We start from the raw sequence: 24,705 nt of genomic DNA on the forward strand, positions 1-24,705 counted from the left end.
TGCACAGGCTAGTGACATGATGCACATGCTGTGCAGGCTAGTGACATGATGCACATGATGCACAGGCTAGTGACATGATGCACATGATGCACAGGCTAGTGACATGATGCACATGATGCACAGGCTAGTGACACAATGCACATGATGCACAGGCTAGTGACATGATGCACATGCTTTTACCCATAGGAAGGCTCAATAAATTGTTAATTGCAGTGGCAATGGCCATGTGTCTCACTCTCAGCTGATCTTAGAGCAGAATTGAGAAGTGAAATCTTGCAAGCTTTTCAAATTTAATTACTTCCAAGACAAATGTCTGTAATGGGCCTATTATAAAAGTAATTTAAGATTCTTCAACCCCTCATTTCTTAAAGATATTCTATAAATGAGCAATGATTTTGGAAAACTGGGCTTAATGCATGTGCGTCCCAGATAAGCCTGTTCAGTTTGCACAAGCTATTCAGGGACAGAACTTGTCGCTTTTATTGTATTTTTTTTTCAATGATGACTCCTCATAATGAAAATCTAGTTGAGTCAGAAAGTGTCATTCCTGTGTAGCCTGTGCAGACTGGTGGAGGTAAATCTGAGAGGATGCTATGCACATGCATTTAGCCCAGATTTCTTAGAATAACACTAAAGTATTTGACATAGAGTATCATTTCAACATTCAGAATGAGTACAACAGTTCAATATCAACGCTGATTTTCCTTGAGGCCAGGAAGGGTAACTCTGCTGGGGGAGGGGCAAACCTGGTGTCATGTGGCGGTAACGGGATGGTTAGGTTCTGGAACACGGCCCACACAAAACTGCTGGCAGAGTTCACCGCTCACGCTCATGGTGAGTCATACAGTTATGTGAAACAGAGACTTAGACTGACTAAAAAGATTCTCATGCCTTTTGTACATCAAGTCCTTGAAAAGTCATGAAGTATATGTGGAACAACAATAATTAAGGTTCTGCATGTATAAAGTTAAACTCTTAAACACATTTTGGAAACACTGATGCTTTGGATTTAAGGTTTGAAGCAAATGTTTATGTATTGAAACAACTTTAAGTTAGAAAGATCCTATAATAAACATTTTTAGCTCGACTAATATATATGAAATATATATAGTGGAGCTATCCTACTCACCCGGCGTCGGCGTTAGTGTTAGCGTGCAAATGTTAAAGTTTTCATACCACCCCAAATATTTCCAATGTCCCTTGAAATATTGCTTTAATATTTTGCATACTTCTTTACCAACATGACCCCAACCTATAAACAAGAGCAGACAACTGTATTAAGCATTTTCTAAGAATTATGGCCCTTTTTTCACTTAGAATATGCATATTATTGATAAATCTATGTTAAAGTTTGCATACCACCTCAAATATTTTCAATGTAAACAAGAGCAGACAACTGTATCAAGCATTTTTATGCTCCCCTTCGAAGAAGTGGGGGTATATTGTTTTGCTCATGTCGGTCCGTCGGTCTGTCGGTCCCTCGGTCCATTGGTCCGTCCACCAGATCAGGGTTGCCACTTTACTTGAAAAGTCAGGGAAATTTGAATTTTTTTCAAGGTCAGTGAAAAGTCAGGGAATTTAAAAAAATGGTCAGTGAAAAATGCAATTTCAGAAAAGTCAGTGAAAAGTCAGGGAAAAATAAAAAAATTAGGTCGATGCTTAAGTAATTTAGTGGCTTTGGCAGTCTTCAGGTATCATTTGTTTGAGTAGATTCAACCGTATATTTTTTATTTGAAATGTTTTGACTCTTTCTATGTACATAGAACATTAACATGTGTAAAGCATGTTCAAAAATGTAAATTTATCTATTTTTGGTTGCATAATAATGTTTGCCAAAGACCATTGCTAGTTGAAATAATCATTAGTACTTAGTTCTAACAGTTATGTACATTTATAAATAGATTTATTTTTATTAAGATTTCCCATTACCCATACTCATATGTATTCACCTATGCTTGTGTCTAAGTGCAAGTATGATCATAGTATGTAATGGATATTGTGTATGGACAGTTTTTTGTGTCCTAGGTGTTGTGCTACTTATATACTGTATTGCGATAACTAACATCCCATGTACATTGTACTACCTATAGAAGTATGTTCTATGCATAGATTTTGAGACATAATCATATTATGTGGTGGTTGTACGTGCATAACTTTTTATGTCCCCCACCGCAGTAGTGGGGGACATATTGTTTTTGCCTTGTCTGTTGGTTGGTTTGTGTGTTTGTTTGCTCCAACTTTAACATTTGCCATAACTTTCGCAATATTGAAGATAGCAACTTCATATTTGGCATGCATGTGTATCGCATGGAGCTGCACATTTTGAATGGTGAAAAGTCAAGGTCATCCTTCAAGGTCAAAGGTCAAATATATGGGTCAAAATTGCTCATTTAATGTACACTTTTGCAATATTGAAGATAGCAACTTGATATTTAGCATGCATGTGTATCTCATGGAGCTGCATATTTTGAGTGCGGAAAAGGTCAAGGTCATCCTTTAAGGTCAAAGTCTAATATATGGGGACATAGTGTTTCACAAACACATTGTTTGTTTATCTTTGGTTATGTGGTATTTACTATATAGCCTTGCATCATGCATAGTTTAGTGTACAAGTAGTACTGCTTTGTTATTTGTTAAATAATTTATATTAAAGAATAAAATAAACATTAAATGGGTGGATTTTGTCAGCTGTATGGGGCGGAGGAGGCCGAATATGTCGCGAAATTAGTCAGTGAAAACCAAGATTTGGTCGGGGAAAAGTCAGTGAAAAGTCAGGGAATTTTATTTTATCAGGTTGGTGGCAACCCTGCTGATGGTTTCTGGATGATAACTCAAGAATGCTTAGGCCTAGGATCATGAAACTTCATAGGATGATTGATCATGAATGGCAGATGACCCCTATTGATTTTCAGGTCACTTGGTCAAAGGTCAAGGTAACAGTGACTCAAAATAGTAAAATGGTTTCTGGATGATAACTCAAGAATGCTTACACCTAGGATCATGAAATTTCATAGGTTCATTGATCATGATTGGCAGATGACCCCTAATAATTTTCAGGTCACTAGGTCAAAGGTCAAGGTCACAGTGACTCGAAACAGTAAAATGGTTTCCTGATGATAACTCAAGAATAATTAGGCCTAGGATCATGAAACTTCATAGGTACATTGATCATGACTGGCAGATGACCTCTATTGATTTTCAGGTCACTAGGTCAAAGGTCAAGGTCACAGTGACAAAAAACATATTCAAACAATGGCTCCCACTACAACTGACAGCCCATATGGGGGGGGGCATGCATGTTTTACAAACAGCCCTTGTGTAAGAATTATGGCCCTTTTTCCATTATAATATGCATATTACTTTAGTTACATTGCCATAACTTCTTTATTTATGATCAGATTTTATTAATACTTTGACAAAACAACACTTACCTGAATACTACAATGGATTTCACCCAAACAATACCCCACGCCCCAACCCAGAATCCCTGCCCCCCCTCTACCCCCCCCCCACACTTTTTTTTTCCTTTTTTTATTTTTAAAAATCATCTTATAAATGACCACACCCCACATTATACCACCCTCTTAACCCCTCCTACCCCCCCCCCCCCAAATTTTTTTTTTTTTTTTTTTTTTTTTTTTGAAAGATCTTCAAATAAATTATTGAATATGAACAATTTCCCCATGATGGCTTACGTTATACTGTCAAGCACTCGAATAGTCGAGCGCGCTGTCCTCTGACAGCTCTTGTTTAATACCAAAACATTTTCACTTTTATATCCAATCTAGAGCCTTTTTAGTTTGCAGCAAAAGCTCATGGTTTTAACTGTTATACTGATTAAATGTTTGCACGATTTTTCTTTTGGTCTATATCTACCATACATGATCACATAAAATCAGGATTGATATTTCCTTCCTCATACTCATATGCCCTCATACTCAGCTATCATTGTATTCAACTTTCCTCATATTCAACTTTCGTTATTCTCACGTTTCTTAATACTCACCTGTCCTCATACTAACCTGCCCTCATACCCACTTGTCCTCATATTCACCTGTCCTCATATTCACCTGTCTTCATATTCACCTGTCTTCATATTTAGCTCATGTAAAGTTGTCTTTCTTAATTTGTTCCTAAGCCTTGGTTCATAAATATCCTCTCTATCCATTACTTTACAAATTAAATGTCTCAGTACACTTGATGTGTGTGTTCCACAGCGGGGAGCATAATTATGGCAACAGACAAGAAGAACCAGTACCTGGTGACGGGGGACGTGGACGGGTGGCTCAAGGTATGGGACATCTTGGGGTATGCTGCACACGCTACCGAGAACATCATCACCACACCACCAGGTGAGTAACATTATTGTTTGGGAGAATGGTTTGTCAGTTTGTGTACTTTATCAGGTTGTTTTTTTGCTGTAATAGTCACCTATTGGTATAACAAGTGGGGACTACGTGTTTACAGGTTACTCACTAGCCCTATTAAATGTGCATCCCCAATTTTCTGAGATATATGGTTATCATATACACTGTACTTGAAAAAAAGAAAAAAAGCACTAATGGTTCTTTTTGGGTTGAGGTTACATTCCACTACATAACAGTGTTTCCCTCTGTGGTTTTGCAGCCCTGCAGACCCAGTTCCAGCCCCACCAAGACATGATCAACACCCTGGAGCTGTGTGAGCGTAATGAGCGCCTCATTGTCATCTCAGCCTCCTCCGACTGCAGTGTCTCCATCTGGGACGTACATGGCAACCGAATCGGCACCTTTGGACAGGTATGGTGAACATTCTTGGTGAGATACATGTTTTTAACCAGGTTTTCCGAAGGAAAAAACTGGTAATTAGATTGGCGAATGCGGGCGGGCTGGCTGGCTGGCTGGCTGGCTGGCTGGCTGGCGGGCTGGCGGGCGGGCGGAACAAGCTTGTCCGGGCCATAACTATGTCGTTCATTGTCAGATTTTAAAATCATTTGGCACATTTGTTCACCATCATTGGACCGTGTGTCGCGCGAAATAATTACGTCGATATCTCCAAGGTCAAGGTCACACTTTGAGTTCAAAGGTCAAAAATGGCCATAAATGAGCTTGTCCTGGCCATAACTATGTCATTCATTGTGAGATTTTAAAATCATTTGGCACATTTGTTCACCATCATGGGACGGTGTGTCACACGAAAGAATCACGTCAATATCTCCAATGTCAAGGTCGCCACGACTAAAAATAGATTTTTTTAAAAAACAAACTTACAAAGGGGGTTAATTTTGTTTGTTCATTTCAAAAGTTCAGTTTGAGTTTTCTCCCTTTATCAGATTTTTTTTTCACAATGAAAACCTGGTTTTGTGACAATTTTGTCCCTTGTCTATTTTTTCATTGTTATCAAGCATATTATTATGCCTTTCCTTCAAAGAAGAGAGGCTATATTGTTTTGCTGGATGTCGGTCGGTGGTTCTGTCTATCTGTCTGTCAGTAGACTAGTGCATTTTCGAACAATAACTGGTCAATAAATTTACCAATAGGTGTTATACTTCACATGTGATTTGGCCTTGGACAGTAGATGCCCCATGGGGTCACTAAGACAAGGTCACTGTTACAATAAGTGTGAAAATCGTTTCCATTTAATAACTCATCAACCTGATACTTAAGATGTGCATCGGCCTTGGACAGTAGATGTCTCCTATTGAATTTAGGGTCACTACGTCAAAGGTCACTGTCATTATAAGTGTGAAAATTGTTTATAATCAATAACTCATCAACCAATTGACTGATTAGCTTGATACTTCCCATATGCATCGGCCTTGGACAGTAGATGACCTTGATTGAAATTGGGGTCACTAGTTCAAAGGTCAAGATAACTGTGACTTTAAGTGTAAAATTGGTTTCCGTTCAATATGTCATCAGTTAGTGTTAGTTGTCAAGGCCCTGTTGGGGGGGGGGGGGGGGATAGGGCATCTATCTGTCTCTAATCACGGAGCTTTTTTTAAGAATTTGTTTGAAGAAATTCATTAGTATGATTTCATAACTTACAAATTCGCTGTTTCATGTGAATTTAAACTTCAGTATAGAATAACCCCTTTTTGATCTACCAGGTTACTAGTAGATTGATATGAGTAACACTCTTGACTTCTAATCTCTCCATCCTTGTAGAGCAAATTGCTGTCTGTACATTTGTCCAGCTGTACAGATGTATGTAAAACAAATCATGTCTAAGGAATAGCTTTGCCATATATTGATTGATTCAACAATTATTTTGGATAATTGTAATAAGAGGACATGTCCCATTTTACACAAGTCTCCTTACCTCAAAAAGCAAGGTCACACTTAGTGGTCAAAGATCAAAGTTTTATAATAGCTTTAAAAATCCAGTCTTACCCATAACTTTGATATACATATTTCATTTTTTTTTTTATATAACAAGGCATACATGTAATCCATCATAACATGTTCTGCCTTTAAATTCTTCCTTCCTACAAGAAACATCAAGGTGATGCTTATATGTTTAAGCTCAAATTTGGCTTTGAAACTGCTTGAACATTCTGTCTCAGCATTTTGCCATATATTGATGGATTTAAAAAATAACTTGTCACAAATGTAAAACACCAAAAGACATGTGTAGTGTGTAACATTTGAGAAATGATACATAAAACTCTGTGATATTTTGATGAATTTTCAAATAATAAGGTGCAATATGAAAATCATAAGAAATGTGTTGTATGTAATAAAACCTTAAATGTATACCGGGTAGTTCAAATTTTGAGGTTCAAGGCAACATTGAAAACAAAATGGGAATGTGCGCGCATCTGTTTCTTATGTTTTCTGTTTTGTTTTCTTAAGAAATTCATACTAATGTGTCAAATACCTGCGTACAAAGTTTCAAACTTCAAACATACCTGAACGAGTATTGTAATGCTTTGCATTTGGTCAATTTACTGTGTATTTTGGTGTTGTCACATGTTTAGTCAGACTTGCACTTAAGGAATCCATTTATTTGTGACATATGTCATTTGAAATGAATACCTGCTCACACGATTGTTGTGCATTTTATAGGAGGAACATTGGAAGATTGAGCCTTACAACTATATAGAGGAGCTGGAGGAGGAAGAAGTGGAGGAGGTATGTTACCATGGCAACTTTACCTGTATCTTGAGGACAGGGCATTCAAATGGTTACGTAAATTTCACCACTGTTACATGACTATAATTTTAAATGGGGCATAAAATTCCACACTATTGAATCAGTGCCTGTCTGTACTGTGATACTGTGCATGTGTTAAGGATGAAGAGGAAGAGCTGGAGGTGGCAGAGGACAGTGACCAGGAGTCTGAGTGGGCGCCAGACCCCCGTGCTGTAGACCACCCCAGGGAGTACCGCTTCCAGACCTGGGAGTCTACATGCCTTGGTACATTGATAGGATAACAGTGCAGGGGCTGGGAGGCTGATGTTATAGGATAACAGTGCAGGGTCTGGGAGGCTGATGTTATAGGATAACAGTGCACGGTCTGGCAGGCTGATGTTATAGGATAACAGTGCACGGTCTGGCAGGCTGATGTTAGACATGTTTTTCAGAACTAAAGATTTTACGTATTCATCAATTGAACATTTTCTTCTGAATAATTTAAGCAAACAAAGCATCCAAGTGTTTTGTAAACTTGCAAATTGAATTTGATATGTAAGTAAATGCTTCCTCACTTATAAATTGATTTGAATTTTGAGCTTTACATCTTTACCTGTCAGTATATTAATATTCAAATGTTAAACTATTTTCCTCCCAGAATCATAGTAAACAAGCTATATGCAACCAGCATAAAACCAGAGCAGCCTGATAGTAACTGTTGTTCAGATTTTATGCTGTTTGCTGCTCATCAGTATCTTAGGGTTTGAAATGAAGCCTTTAAAACTTGAATCTAATAAGAGAGGCCTTAAATGTATGCATCAAAATACTTATTTGTGTAGTAAATGTTTAAACTGTCAGAACTTTGTACAAACATGATGTCTGGTTTCCTGCAGGTAAATCCTACAAGGAGAAGAATGAGGAGAAGCGTCAGAGACGTCAGCCGGGTACCATCCCAGACTTGGCCTATCTGCACTGGGAGAGGACAGGCCAGGCCCCTGCAGGGCCTTACTCTGTGAGCAGTTTGTGCTACCTGTTTAAATTTTTTTCTGTAGAAGGGCTTGAATGATTTTTAATTGTGTATGCCTCACATAGTTCAATCAGTTTTCATTTATTGAGACAAAATCCAACAAAGCGGTACTGCAATACTTTTAAAGGGACTGTCAACCGCGATTGACGAAAAAAGAAAAGTTTTAAAATACTGTTTTTTTACAATTATTAGTTGATATTGATTAAAATATCACGACTGGTATATTACATTACTTGAAACAGTTCATATTTTCAGTATATTTGGTAATAAAATATTGCGATGTGAAATCGAAAGTACATCATGAAAATAGGTGACATAAAGATATACACACTATAAATAACGCAAGTAGATTAATCATTTTATATATAAAATATATACAATTCACTACGCATGCACAATTTGCATTCCTGGGTTTACCACATGATGATGATCAATCTACTTGCGTTATTTATAGTTAACTGGTAGTTACCTGGTAGACGTACTCAGTAAAATTTATTTCCAAATATACTGAAAATATGAAAACTTAACAACCTTTTTCAAGTAATGTAATATGCCAGTCTTGATATTTTAATCAATATAAACTAATTATTGTAACCAAATACAGTATTTTAGAACTTTTCTTTTTTCGTCAATCGCAGTTGACAGTTCCTTTAAAGCATACATGTAAATTAGTAACTAAAGTGTCTTTCCAGTAACTTAATATGAAAGTTCATTGTGTCACTTTAAAAATAAAGTAAGCACTTGCATATCTTAATTTTCTTAAGTGATGAATTTTTACTTTTATATTGAAAACAGATAATTTGTATATAGCATATCCTGCTGAATAGTGTTGAGGATCGTGAATCTTATAATTTATTGACAATTATTTTTTATTTTCTGAACTTGAACAGTAATTGTAAATTTAGTTCCAAAATTTGTATTTTTCTGTACCAGGCCCTAGAAACGAAGTCTTTGAATGACTTATATGTGCCCTCCAAGCCGGACCCTGAAAAATATTTCCTGCCAAGATCGTCCAGTGACAAGAGGACAAAGTTGCCTGCCCTTGCTGACAGTCAGTAATTTGACATTAGCTAAATTGTTATCTTAACAAACTGTGTGAATTGCAATCAATGGACGAAAAAAATAATTTAAGAATGAGGTATATGTAATGGTATGAAGGTTTTCTATCATAATGAATAATAAAATTTTGGTCTGGTATGTTCACAGCCCTGAAGACGGCTTACGATGAGAAATCGTTATTTCCGACGTACATTAGAGAGTTTGAGCTGAAGATGAAGCAGTATCATCAGCAGGCTCTTGCTCAGGTACAGGTGAGTTAATAGAGGTGATGTATGATTCGGGCTCTGGGAAAACTGGGCCTAATGCAAGTGCAGAAAGTGTCATCTCAGATTTGCCTATGCAGTTTGCACAGGATAATCAAGGACGACACTTTTCTCTTGTATGAAAGTTTGTGTTTAAATGCAGTTTCTTTTTAGACAATATCTCAAGCAAAAAGTTTCGTCCCTGATTAGCAGTTGCAGACTGCTTAGACTTACCTGAGACAACACTTTACGCACATGCATAAGACCATGTTTACCCAGATGGATTCTTGTAAACAAGCTGCCTGGTGCAAAATGGGTCATATGCCTTATGCAGATCTCTTTAGAAATATCTTTTGTTTTAATTAAACAACTTAACATTAAACAACTTAACATTAACATGACTAGATAGGGATATAAAGGAATTTAGTGAATTTATGTATTTCATTAAGTGTTCAGTAATAAGCTTTGTGAATAATTACCTTGTACCACAGTTATCTCCGCATGCATACATGCCCTGTGTCACTTTGATCTGCCCAAGTGAATACCCCCTGTACCACAGTTATCTCAGCATGCATACATGCCCTGTGTCTCTTTGATATTCCCATGTGAATATCCCCTGTACCACAGTTATCTCCACTTGCATACATGCCCTGTGTCACTTTGATCTGCCCATGTGAATATCCCCTGTACCACAGTTATCTCAGCATGCATACATGCCCTGTGTCATTTTGATCTGCCCATGTGAATATCCCCTGTACCACAGTTATCTCAGCATGCATACATGCCCTGTGTCACTTTGATCTCCCCATGTGAATATCCCCTGTACCACAGTTATCTCCACTTGCATACATGCCCTGTGTCACTTTGATCTGCCCATGTGAATATCCCCTGTACCACAGTTATCTCAGCATGCATACATGCCATGTGTCACTTTGATCTGCCCATGTGAATATCCCTTGTACCACAGTTATCTCAGCATGCATACATGCCCTGTGTCACTTTGATCTCCCCATGTGAATATCCCCTGTACCACAGTTATCTCTGCATGCATACATGCCCTGTGTCACTTTGATCTCCCCATGTGAATACCCCCTGTACCACAGTTATCTCAGCATGCATACATGCCCTGTGTCACTTTGATCTGCCCATGTGAATATCCCCTGTACCACAGTTATCTCAGCATGCATACATGCCCTGTGTCACTTTGATCTCCCCATGTGAATACCCCCTGTACCACAGTTATCTCTGCATGCATACATGCCCTGTGTCACTTTGATCTGCCCATGTGAATATCCCCTGTACCACAGTTATCTCAGCATGCATACATGCCCTGTGTCACTTTGATCTCCCCATGTGAATACCCCCTGTACCACAGTTATCTCAGCATGCATACATGCCCTGTGTCACTTTGATCTCCCCATGTGAATACCCCTGTACCACAGTTATCTCCACTTGCATACATGCCCTGTGTCACTTTGATCTGCCCATGTGAATACCCCCTGTACCACAGTTATCTCAGCATGCATACATGCCCTGTGTCACTTTGATCTCCCCATGTGAATACCCCCTGTACCACAGTTATCTCAGCATGCATACATGCCCTGTGTCACTTTGATCTGCCCATGTGAATATCCCCTGTACCACAGTTATCTCCACTTGCATACACGCCCTGTGTCACTTTGATCTGCCCATGTGAATATCCCCTGTACCACAGTTATCTCAGCATGCATACATGCCCTGTGTCACTTTGATCTGCCCATGTGAATACCCCCTGTACCACAGTTATCTCAGCATGCATTCATGCCCTGTGTCACTTTGATCTGCCCATGTGAATACCCCCTGTACCACAGTTATCTCAGCATGCATACATGCCCTGTGTCACTTTGATCTGTCCATGTGAATATCCCCTGTACCACAGTTATCTCAGCATGCATACATGCCCTGTGTCACTTTGATCTCCCCATGTGAATACCCCCTGTACCACAGTTATCTCAGCATGCATACATGCCCTGTGTCACTTTGATCTGCCCATGTGAATACCCCCTGTACCACAGTTATCTCCACTTGCATGCATGCCCTGTGTCACTTTGATCTGCCCATGTGAATACCCCCTGTACCACAGTTATCTCAGCATGCATACATGCCCTGTGTCTCTTTGATCTCCCCATGTGAATACCCCCTGTACCACAGTTATCTCTGCATGCATACATGCCCTGTGTCACTTTGATCTCCCCATGTGAATACCCCCTGTACCACAGTTATCTCAGCATGCATACATGCCCTGTGTCTCTTTGATCTCCCCATGTGAATACCCCCTGTACCACAGTTATCTCTGCATGCATACATGCCCTGTGTCACTTTGATCTCCCCATGTGAATACCCCCTGTACCACAGTTATTTCCCCTTCATATATACCAATCCACATATTGTTGCAGCCAAAGCAGAGTATCAGCCTGGGCAAGATGACAAGGCCGAGTCTGCAGAGTATTGGCACCCAGCTCGGCACTCAGATGAACAAGGGGACCAAGGCACTGACCCTCAAACAAAAAGGTCTGCCTGGACTGAGGCTCAAACCCATCGGAGGGAGTGTGGCTTCTAGGAGAAGCTCTGTTACCACAGAGTCATAGTTGGTGTCCTGGCATGTTTGGATGGATTGATTTGGTACATAAATAAACAAAACAGTCCAAAAATATAGATTTTTAACTTTCTGTCATTATAATGACTTTTTCTGGACTTGCCTGTCTGTTTACTTGCAATTCTTATTCAATATCATTAAATATTTTTTTGGTGTGCCAGTTGCTGTATTTTTAAGTTACTAGAAAGACTCTTAAGTAACAACTATAATGTTTTTGAGTTAACGTAACCACACAACATTAACTGATAATGATAAAATGTTGGTCTCTGTCACTGATGAATAGGCAGTACATTTTCAGCTTGATTGATTGGCATTGTAAGTGACTTCGTATGTATAGTCCAGTGATTTGTGTTTCCTATATCTTACAGCCTGTGCCTTTTGGATTGGTAAAACTAGCTGATTATGATTATATGTAACAATAATCCAATTATTTATAAGTGAATGTTTAACTGCATTTTAAAGTTGATGTTATAAAGTGTTACAGAATTATATCCCTGTGTAATAAACTCAATAAACTAATCATTAAGGTTATTGAACAAGTTCTGCATTTGAGAGGGGGTGGGGAATCGGTCAGATTGGGGGGAGAAAAATGTTACTTTTTACCATTGGGAAACAGCCTGTGAGAGGCTGTAATTTCAGGCAAAACATAACTGTAGTCTTAATACCTACACACATTTTCAATCATGACTGCACCAGTATTTTAAGGACTTTTGTTGGTTTGAAAATATTGTACAAAGCTAGCTTGAAAAAAAATGTTGTTTGTTACTCAATTTTAAAACATATTGATGATATGTCTTTTTAGCATTGATTTTTATATGATTTATTTTCATATTTGTAAAATCAATTTGAATTTTTGAGCAACATTAAAAATTTAATTTATATCATGTGTAATGATTGGGGGAAAATGAGAAACTCTTAAACATGTTTTGAAAAAATCATATGGAAGGAAACCTTGTTTTGAAACGAAGTATCTGTAATATGCAATTTTCTTTTGATAATCCCCTTTAACTAAAGATCTGTGAATAATTGTGTTTACTAATATTTGTTCGCTTTACCATAGCTAGGGATATCGTTGTACTTTTTTTATTCATTTGAGAGGAACAACTCTCTGATACTTATTTATTTTTGGGGTATGATATGACTTGCAGGCATTATATGTAATTATTTGTGTGTGTCAAATGCCTTTGTTCGCTGGTATTTATAAACTGTCCGTTACTTTTCAAATGTCTTTTAAGTTAATTATATATTTCTTGTAAATGCTTATACTGTGATAATTTGCTTTACATAATGTCTTTAAAACAAAACTTGAATAAAAAAAACTGCCCCCTGGAGATTAGTGTGCATCATGTTTTACAGTTTGTACTTTTATTATGCTCCTCCAAAAAAATTTGGGGGGAGCATGTAGTCGCCGCTTCGTCTGTCTGTCCTTCCGTCCGTCCGTGTGTCCTTCCGTGTGTCCATCCGTGCACAATTTTTGTCCGGGCTATTTCTCAGCAACTAATTACCGGAATTCAATGAAACTTTATGGGAAGCTTCACTACCAAGAGGAGATGTGCATATTATCAGCAGGTTCTGGTCGGATGATTTTTTACAGAGTTATGGCCCTTTAAAATATTCCATTAACTGTACATATAGTGCAATTCTTGTCCGGGCTATTTCTCAGCAACTAATGACCGGAATTCAATGAAACTTTATGGGAAGCTTCACTACCAAAAGGAGATTTGCATAATATCAGTGGGTTATGGTCGGATGTTTTTCCACAGAGTTATGGCCCTTTGAAATTTTCCATTAACTGTACATATAGTGCAATTCTTGTCAGGGCTATTTCTCAGCAACTAATGACCGGAATTCAATGAAACTTTATGGGAAGCTTCACTACCAAGAAAAGATGTGCATATTATCAGCGGGTTCTGGTCGGATGATTTTTCACAGAGTTATGGCCCTTTGAAATTTTCTATAAAAAAAATTCTTGTCCCCCCAACTACTGTGCCCTCAAGACATTTCCTTTTATCTGAATATATAGTGCAATTCTTGTCCCCCCAACTACTAGACGTTTTCTTTTATCTGAATATAAAGTGCAATATTGTGACAAAAAAAACCTTTGGGGAGCAGCGCCCATCTCCGACGGTTTCTTGTTTTAATTGAAGTCATTTTTTTTACCTGTTTTCCATTGTTTTGATTTAAGAATGTTTTGGTAAAGGAGTTTCTGGTACATGTGTTTATATGTCGTAAATGTTTTTCATAAGTTTAATTTAAATTGTGATGCAAAAATAAATAAATAAAAGAAACCAGCTTATTTTGGAGCTTTAGTATTTTTGTGTTCAACACATATATATCGTATTATAATTATTAAGATGTGTTTGTGAAACACAATGTCCCCCTATATGATGTTTGACCTTGTAGGATGACCTTGACCCTTTACCACTCAAAATGTGCAGCTCCATGAGATACACATGCATTTCAAATATAAAATTGCTAGCTTCAATATTGCAGAAGTGACATTACATGAGCAATTTTGACCCATATAGTTGACCTTGAAGGATGACCTTGACCTTTCACCACTAAAATTGTGCAGCTCCATGAGATACACATGTATGCCAAATATCAAGTTGCTATCTTCAATATTGCAAAAGTATTCATAAAATTAGTGATTTGGGCCACATATATTTGACCTCTGACCTTGAAGGATGACCTTGACCTTTCACCACTCAAAATGTACAGCTCCATGAGATACACATGCATGCCAAATATCAAGTTGCTATCTTCAATATTACAAAAGTACTCATAAAATGAGCGATTTTGGCCACATATATTTGACATCTGACCTTGAAGGATGACCGTAACCTTTCACCACTCAAATTGTGCAGCTCCATGAGATACACATGCATCCCAAATATCAAGTTGCTATCTTGAATATTGAAATACTGCAAAAGTGTACATTAAATGAGCGATTTTGACCCATATTTTTGACCTTGAAGGATGACCTTGACCTTTCACCACTCAAAATGTGCAGCTCCATGAGATACATATGCATGCCAAATATCAAGTTCCTATCTTCAATATTGCAAATGTTAAAGTTGGCGCAAACCAACCAACCAACAGACAGGGCAAAAACAATATGTCCCCCACTACTATAGTGGGGGACATAAAAACCCGGGTGTCATCACCCATAGGTATATGTGCAAATGAGACTGTGTCTTCATGTTTGTGGAGAAACGTTTTCATAATATAAATACAATGATACACGTTCAGCTTTTAATATAAGTCGAAAATATAGGGCGGTACGTAAGACAACGTTGATCTGGGATGACACTTTACGCACAAGCATTATGCCCAGTTTTCTCAGAACGCGACTCAATTAATCTCTGCACGATATCCAGAGAACGCGTGTACCAACGATCACATAATGCTGTCATTGCGGTCAAGTACGACGATTTCGAGATTATTGTGAAATTTATTTTTACACGATATCTAGGACATTGCCTAGGGGCTTATCTCAACTGGCGAGAATAGTGCGAATCCCCTTGTTTATCAGGGACAATAAATCTATTTTTTTATTGAGGAAAAGTGTACTGTTGGCCCTTTCATGAGAGAAAAATTGCAGTAGAGCCCTATGGGCCCCTCCCTGCGTACGGGCCTGAAAACGATTTGACCAACGGAGTTACCTCAGATATAAAAATTTAAGGTCAACTTTGTGCAACAGGTCGAAAGTTAAGTTCACAATGTTTGTGACATGAATTTATCTGCTGCGTATCCGCGCTTACATCGAGAACCTTTTTATTTACTATGTATTCGGCTTATGGGCCCTATCAAACCTCGTTTACATAGTGACAACATGTAGGAACTGCATGGGATATGTTTGTGTCTGTTTTAATTAGTTCAAACATTTCATGATTGATTGAAAAGCACTGCCTTGTGGCAAATAAGTGTCGCACATACATCGAATTAAATTAGCTATTGAAACTTTATAAGCTGAGCATGTTTTAAGCAGGACAAGTTTGCTGTTATAGAAATGGTTTCCGAAGATGTTATCGAAATTCTTGTTTATTTGTTAAATAATGGATTGTCAAGTAAACACATTTTCAACTAAGAAATGGTAAACTCCCCGTGGGTCTCTTCATTTGGTGCATTTTTTTCATGACTTGAAAGTTGATACGTACGATACAAGTTGTTAAACATTGTAGTGAAACCAACTAAAAATTAATAATACTTACTTGAAAATACAGTCGCCTACATTTCCTGAATGTAGAATATATGTTATGATATATCCGATTTTATGAATGAAAACTACATTCGATCAACCGAGAATTTTTTTAATAAACGATTCGTTTGTAAAACTGTCACTATCTGTATTTGTGATTCAATTTTAGTTCGAATTGTGGTAAATAAAATGTTTTATGAGATATTTAAACGTAGCATGCTTGTTTCTTCAGAAATTTTTTATATACAAATCTGTTTTCGCTTTATAGCTAAGGAATATTGAAAACATAGAACAAGTCCTAGTTCTTTGTTATATTCTATTAAACAAAATAGTGTAGCTGTTTTGTGGTGTTGTTTTACGCAAAAGACGCTTTAAAAACTATTAGTTCAAAAACATAAACAACGCACTGGCTTTTTTTGCACAATTTTTTGACGCTTCTTAATGATTTTCATCCATTATAAACAAATATTATTTAATGTCTCACTAACTTATATTTAAATCAAATAATCATAATGGGACGAAACAACGGTTGCCTTTGCCGGGATTCAATGCTGGGAATCAAAGGACAAAAAGCTAACGCGCTTTCAATAAACCACCCATACAGTGATATAGAACAGCTTATTTTAAACGCTATGTACGTTATACACATATTTTCAAAATTATCGATGATAAAAATTGATAAATGCGCTGTAGAATTTTACCAGTTTCAATTGATAATAGCGGTATACGTATAGATATCATTTTCCTCACGCAGGAGTGTACTTGTTCTTGCTTGAACATTATACACTCGTTATTTTTATCAGAACAGAACAGAACAGAACTTTATTTCGACTTGTACATAGTACATCGTCTGTCTTAGCCATGTTATATTATACATTTCAAAAGGTCACGTGGAAAAGAAAGTGGGTGTACAATAATAATGAGTGTAAATAACGTATTACATAATACATGACAGTGGTTGGAAGCAAACGCAATGTTAAAACATATTGTGACAGGTGGCAATCGATTATCATGCTGTTTATATTTATGTAAAATAAACCAAATTGAAAGTGGATTATCTTACGCATATCATGTGGATGAATATGCTAATAATATTGATAGACAGTGCACATTTTTGTTAATGTCTTCAACAACAATTCCAAAATTACACAAATTAAACTATGGCAACAAATTAAACAATAAGGCACGTATATTTCACATCTGTATACGAGTAGATATTTATTATTTCTTTACTCGTCTAGAGAAATGTGAAAGATAAATAATAAAGTAGAGACGATACGGATCATTATAATTATAAAAAACACATAATATATAAGCATTAAATGCGGAAACACAAGCACGCATGTCTATTTCGCCTCATGTTGTTGCAGGTACTGGTACTGCATTATGAGGATTATATACATACAACAAACAAGAAATCAGATAAACAAACACACAACCGAACCCGCGGAACATAACATTTCAGCTGATATTTAAACAACATTCAATATGGCTTTCCTAATTATCAGAGCTTCTTTCACAAAAAAGACAACTTAATGAGAACATCTTTATCACATGTGCTCATAAGGCTTAAGAATTTAAATACTGATGGCCGTTTGAGATAATAAGATTTTATGTATGTATAACATAGGCGGATTAAAATAAAATGATATTCATCTTCAATATCACGTGACTTACAACAAATACAATATCTTTTTTTCCTAGCTATGCGGTTATTACTAAACCTACCCGTTTGAATTCTTAATGTATGACATGACATTCTTAATCTACAGAAGTAAAATCTGAGCCTTTTGGGTAAGATATCTAAATATTTTTCATATTCAAATGATATTTTAAATTCTTTGTACAAAAATATTACTGGACTTTCAAGTGTGTGAAACCAATGTTATTAAAAACAGTCTATGCATTTAAACTCAGAGAGAAAAGCATTATTATTAAGGTACTGGTAATTTTCAAAAATGTACGCAAATCCATATTCGTTTAGGAGAGTTTTTACACTCGTGACCCAATTTTTCTTTCCACTAATACAATCTTCAAGGGCCTCGTTATACACAACTCTCAATATAATGTTATCACTGTCTTTGATTTTTTTACCAATATTTGATTATTCTTATGTATCTGTGAATATACAGTGGGTATCTGCCCTGTTCGCCGTACACTGCAGCAGAAAACGCATTACTTCTTACGCTTAAAAATCTTTTACAAAATTTAAGGTGTATTCTTTCTAATTCTTTGGATTTGGTACAACCCCAAACTTCACATGAATAATTAAGAATTTGCGATACGAATGAATCTAATAGTTGACACAATGTTTTTGGCGAAAGACCAAAGTCGTTGCATTTAGAAAATAGAACATTTAAGGATTTCAAGGCCTTTCCATTATGATGTTCAATGTTTTTACAAAAGTTCCCAGTGTAGTTAAAAACAGTACATAAATAGTTAAAATCATCAACTGTTTCGATTGGTTGGCTATTATAGGTCCATTTTTCATTTGCTAATAGTGCCCGCGTTTTCGAAAAAAACATTATTTGTGTTTTTGTAGTATTTACAGTTCAACCCCATGAACAACAGTATGAAAACAAAAGATGTAAGTGCCTCTAATGGTGCGTGGTCACTCCATTCATTAAATGGTTCAATAGTAAAATCATTGACTAGTGAAAAATGACGTTCATTCATTAAACGATAATCAATAACAGAACAACCCTTATTCGAACAAAACGTGTAGTTACTAGTATTAAATATACGCCCATTCGCAATACGTAGAGAGGTAGATTTACAAAGATCTATTAATTTAGTACCGTGGCTATTCTGAACATTATCGACAGAGGCCCGTACGTGGGTACAATCAGGGTCATAGTCAGGGTCATCAAATGCGTTATTTATACAATCATAAGGGATAAAATCGCATTTATTACCAACTCTACTGCTAAAATCACCACATAGAACTACACATTCAACAGAATTAAAATCAGAAATATCTTGTTCAATAGTATCAAACAAATCAATATTAACAAAATTATTGGCAGGGGATTCTTCACCCCAAATATACGCACCACACAGATATACGTCTTCTACAATATTGAAAAATATGTTATCCAATTTAATCCAAATAATGGTGTCATGATGGTTTTTAACTATTTTAATGCCATCCTTCAAATGATCTTTATATAACAAGATAACACCTCCACTATTTCTCTTAGCTTTACGGTTTTTAAATTTCCTATAAAAGTTATGTGATGTGTACCCATTTAAAGAAATATTACTATTATAATTAGTCCACGATTCATATAAAAAGCAAATATCAGAATTAGCAATAATATTAACAAAATGAGCAGATTGCGGTTTCTCCTTCGAGAGTCCATGCACGTTCCACGAAAGAATGGAAAGCTCACCCACATCGTCCCCCTAGTTTCTGACCGGTTGACCGTCCACGTACAGGGTGTCATACACCAACCAAGCACGTTTGCCCTGATCCCTGGCTTCCTTTATATTTTTGACCAGTTTCCGGCGCTTGTCAGAGACCGCCTTCGGGAATTGCTCAAACATGGAGTAGTTTGTGCCCTTCAGTTGCTTCCACTCCTTTCTCACACGTTCGCGGTCCTGAAAATATGTGAACTTTGCCACAATGTTCCTCGTTTTACCGGGAATAGGATGGCTAGGTGATCTATGTACTCGCTCAAACCGTATTCCGTCCACCATATCCTTGGAGAGATTCAGGGCTGACTTCATATGATCCCTCAGCTTCCGTTCCGACACTTCAGCTGGCTCACTTCCGTTTATCACTTATATGTTTTAATGGTCATTTCGCAAAAAATACATTTCGCATGAAATACAATAATTTCTGTCACGTTCTTTGATCTCCAAACAATGACTGTACAATGACACGTTAATGATCATCTAATTGACCGCCAATTATATTCGTAATCGCTATTTAAAGTCGTTAGAAGGCAATCTCGCGTTCAATTAGTAATTACACATGGATATGTATACCTCTTCTTCTTTCAGTTTGTCTTGATGTGTGTCCCCATACATTAGAAGGTTATTTGTGTAGGTTATGGAAGCGTGTGCTATGTTGCATAGGCGTCAATTAAACATATGCATATGTCAACATCGTTCACGACTGTTTACACCCTAATACCAATAATTTCAGCTTTATTCCAAATGTTTCCATCCTCATACCAATTATTTCACATTAATCCCAACTGTCTCCACCCAATGGCGGAATTGGTCCGGACTGGTTATAAGCAGTATAACTATAATTAAGCCAAAAGTATGCATCCCTTGATATGTATGCATGGTCTCATAAACAGCGAAATTTTATTAACCTGATTGGGAGCGGGCTTATTTATTGCAATTAAAAAAAATATGGAAATATTATAGCAATACATGCTGATATGTCCAGTGTGCAACCAATAGGAGTATAGCGACGTTTTACCGTTCGCGCAATTCATATCTATTAAATACTTATACTCAACATTATTTCTATTAGTTTGATAACCATATTTAAACGTAAATTTCAAATAATTAACCAACTTTAATGCATAAACATTAACGACATTCGATGTGTTTGTGGTTTGGCGTGTTAATCTCTTTTTAATGACGAGCCTCTGAGTAAAAAACAAAGTCAAACGTCGCGCAGACGACAACATTTGGTAATTAATCTCAAGCTACCATTTGTCGTCTGAAAGATCAAAGACGTATTTCATTATAAAGATCCGAACAAACAGCCTTCGTCCGCGGTGATAAATCTCTTGCCGTGATACCAGAGTTCAGATGCACATTCGTTATACGTTGTTGATAATGTTTTATCAACTTTTGGGTGGGGAGACTACTACTGCTTGGTGTTCATCGTTGAGTGATGTAAACTGTTGTTGGGGGAGAAGGTGATACCCCATCGTACAAATACTTAAAACTATTGATCATAATTATGATATAAATGCGTTTAAAGCATTTCCTTGCAATTGTCAATTGTCACGAATTTTACAAGCTTGACTGGCGATGGAAATGAAGTCTTTAAATATGAGTCGTGTTCTGAGAAAACTGGTCATAACTTGTGCGTAAAGTGTCGTCCCAGATTAGCCGCACAGGCTAATCAGGGACGACACTTTCCGCTTTTATGACATTTGTTGTTTAAATGAAGTCTCTTCTTAGCAAAAATCCAATTAAGGCGGAAAGTGTCGTCCATGATTAGCCTGTGCGGACTGCACAGGTTTACCTGGGACGACACTTTACGCACATGCATTATGCCCAGTTTTCTCAGAACACGACACATATTTTTCTTCCTTACGATTAACTAAAAAAATAGTTGTTTCTCGTATGCGTCATTTCCCAGTGAATGGGCATGCCCCCTTAAGGGCCCATTTCGGACGAACAAGAGTTATCACCCGGAAGCGACCTAGTGCCCGCTGACCAGCCGTCGACTGCCTATCGGGCTGAACTAGTTTCGGCCGGGACTTTTAATTAGGATCGGAGTCAGGTTCAGCCTATTTAGCGTATTACGCGACATTTTGCCTGTGAGTTGGCATGCCCCTTTAAGGGCCCCCTTCGGACGAACAAGAGTTATCCCCCGGAAGCGACCTAGTGCACGCTGACCAGCCGCCGACTGCTTATCGGGCTGAACTAGTTTCGACCGGGACTTTTAATTAGGATCGGAGTCAGGTGCAGCCTATTTAGCGTATTACGCGACATTTTGCCTGTGAGTTGGCATGCCTCTTTAAGGGCTCCCTTCGGACGAACAAGAGTTATCCCCCGGAAGCGACCTAGTGCACGCTGACCAGCCGTCGACTGCCTATCGGGCTGAAACGTGTGTGAAGTAAGCCTATTTAGCCTATTTATCAAGTTTAGTTCATAGGTTAAAACTTTTATCCTTTTTAGCCTATTTAACCTATTTAACACCCTTTTCAGCCTATTTGGACTAATTTACAAGTTAAGTACATACGTTGTCACATGCACCCTATTGAGCAAGGTTAGTACATATGTTATAACATACATCATATTAAGCCTATTTAGCCCAATTAGTACCCTATACAGCCTTTTTAGCTTATTTAACAAGTAAAGTACATAGGTTGACACATGCATCCTACCGTAATTGCTCTATGTTTTCGGACACTTAAAAATAATTATTTTTGTTCGTGTCCGAAAAATTAGATACGAAAAATATTCACAAAATACAGGTGTCCGAAAACTTAGAGTCGAAAATTGAAGTGTCCGAAAATAGCGTCAATTGTATCAACGACTACCGGTAATAGCACGCGCTTATTTTAAATAATATAAAATGCTTAATTCATTTGACAGAAAGTTACTACATGGTTGTACTTTGAACAACGAGTTCAAAGATGAGCATTTGATGTACCGATCATTTAATTTCCGATAGCTGTTGTTTAACACCTTCAATTGTTCGTAAAACTTGCAATAGGGTGCTTCACACTTTGAAGCGTTTAGTATTTATTACAGTTATTTTATTGATGATGGGTAGTTCCATTGCGGTAGAAAATTGAACTGTTAATTGGCACTACCCCTGATAATTGTCAAAACGCTTATGCTATCAGGTGAAACCATTGTTCAATACTGGTTTACAAGGTTATTTACCCAATAACGCAAATGTAATGGTGCGTTGCCCTCAGGCATACACCTGCCATGTTTTATGATGTAAATTTTGTTGTAAAACCCTATGATCAAAGTGTCATTAGATATCAAAAAACAGGACCGAAATTTTGTAAAATAGCGCTGTAAAATATACTGTCCAAAAACTTAGAGACATTAATTATGGACGAAACTCGTGTGTCCGAAAATTAAGAGTCACGAACAATATTTATTTTTGCCAAAAAAAGGGGGTGTCCGAAAACTTAGAGTGTCCGAAAACATAGAGTAATTACGGTATTTAGCATATTTAGCCTATTTAGCACCCTCTTTAGCCAATTAAGCCTATTTAGCAAGTTTAGTACAAAGGTTAAAACATACATTCTATTTAGCCTATTTAGTTTAGTAAACACCTTTTTCAGCATATATAGCCTATTTAACAGGTTAAGTAAATGGGTTGACACATGCATCATATTTAGCCTATTTGTCCCATTTAACACCCTCTCCAGCCTATTTAGCCTATTTACGGTAGCAAGCTTAGAACATTGAACATAGAACATTGAACCATGCATTCTATTTAGCCTACATAGCCTATTTAACACCCTTTTCAGCATATTTAGCCTATTTAACAAGTTAAGTACATAGGATGACACATGCATACTATTTAGCCTATTTAGCACCCTTTTCTGCCTATTTAGCATATTTAGCAAGTTTAGTACATAGGTTGACACATGCATCCTATTAAGCCTATCTAGCGTATTTAGCACCCTATAAAGCCTATTTAAAAAGTTTAGTACATAGATTTACAAATGCATCCTATTTATGCTTTTTAGCATATTTAGCAGCCTTTTCTTCCTATTTAGCCCTTTTACAAGTCTATTACATGGGTTTAAAACATGCATCCTATTTAGACTGTTTAGCATATTTAGCACCATTTTCTGCCTATTTAGCCTTTAAAACAAAACTAGTACATAGTTTGACACAGGCATCCTATTTAGCATATTTAGTACCCTTTTCAGCCTATATATCGTGTTATTCTCTATTTACATGGCGAGTGGGTATGCACATTTAAGGGCCCCTTTCGGACAAACAGGATTTATCCCCCGGAAGCTACCTTGTACACACTGAACTCCCGTTAGCTGCCTGTCGGGCTGATCTAGTTTCGGCCCTGTGTTTTAATTAGGGTTGAAGTCACCTTAAGCCAAAATAGCGCATTATGAACTATTTACATGGCGAGTGGGTATGGACCTTTAAGGGTCGCAATCGAACAAATAAGAGTTATCACCCGCAAGCGACCTAGTGCAAGCTGAACTCCCGTCGGCTGCATGTCGGGCTGTCTCTAGTTTCGGCCCTTGATTTTAATTAGGGTCGGCGTCAAATACAGCCTATATTGCGTATTATGCATTATTTACATGGCGAGTGGGTATGCACCTTTAAGGGCCCCTTTCGGACAACAAGAGTTTTCCCCCGGAAGCGACATAGTGCACATTGAACTCCCGACGACTACCTGTCGGACTGATCTAGCTTCGGCCCGGGGTTTTAATTACGGTCGGCGCCACCTACAGCCTATTTAGCGTATTATGCACTATTTACATGGCGAGTGTGTGTGCATTTTTAAGGGCCCCTTTCGGAAAAATAAGTTATTCCCCGGAAGCGACCTATTGCACGATGAACTCCTGCCGGTTTTCTGTCGGGCTGATCTTGTTTTGGCCCGGGGTTTTAATTAGGGTCGGCGCCATCTCCAGCCTATTAAGCGTATGTATTATGCTCTATTTACATGGTTAGCGTGTATGCAACTTTAAGGGCCCCTTTCGTTCAAATAAGATTTATTAACCGGAAGCGACCTAGTG

At 37.5% G+C, this 24,705-nt stretch overlaps 1 protein-coding gene across 10 annotated transcripts in view; it reads left to right on the plus strand.

Annotated features, from left to right (window-relative positions):
* Positions 1 to 14,371, plus strand: part of LOC127832461 (WD repeat-containing protein 49-like) — a 90,675-nt gene extending 76,304 nt beyond the window's left edge. For 9 of the 10 annotated variants that reach the window (XM_052357968.1, XM_052357948.1, XM_052357958.1 and 6 more), the window contains 9 exons: positions 669 to 834; positions 4,218 to 4,352; positions 4,627 to 4,778; positions 7,047 to 7,112; positions 7,274 to 7,397; positions 8,006 to 8,124; positions 9,073 to 9,190; positions 9,346 to 9,449; positions 11,876 to 14,371. In XM_052357968.1, the coding sequence (XP_052213928.1) occupies positions 669 to 834; positions 4,218 to 4,352; positions 4,627 to 4,778; positions 7,047 to 7,112; positions 7,274 to 7,397; positions 8,006 to 8,124; positions 9,073 to 9,190; positions 9,346 to 9,449; positions 11,876 to 12,067 (1,176 nt within the window). In that variant the 3' untranslated portion in view covers positions 12,068 to 14,371. The remainder of the gene's footprint in view (positions 1 to 668; positions 835 to 4,217; positions 4,353 to 4,626; positions 4,779 to 7,046; positions 7,113 to 7,273; positions 7,398 to 8,005; positions 8,125 to 9,072; positions 9,191 to 9,345; positions 9,450 to 11,875) is intronic. The other variant, XM_052357976.1, reaches the window with a different exon arrangement.
* The last annotated feature ends 10,334 nt before the right edge of the window (positions 14,372 to 24,705 follow it).

Source organism: Dreissena polymorpha, chromosome 1, assembly GCF_020536995.1.
Source record: "Dreissena polymorpha isolate Duluth1 chromosome 1, UMN_Dpol_1.0, whole genome shotgun sequence".
Lineage (NCBI taxonomy): Eukaryota > Metazoa > Mollusca > Bivalvia > Myida > Dreissenidae > Dreissena > Dreissena polymorpha.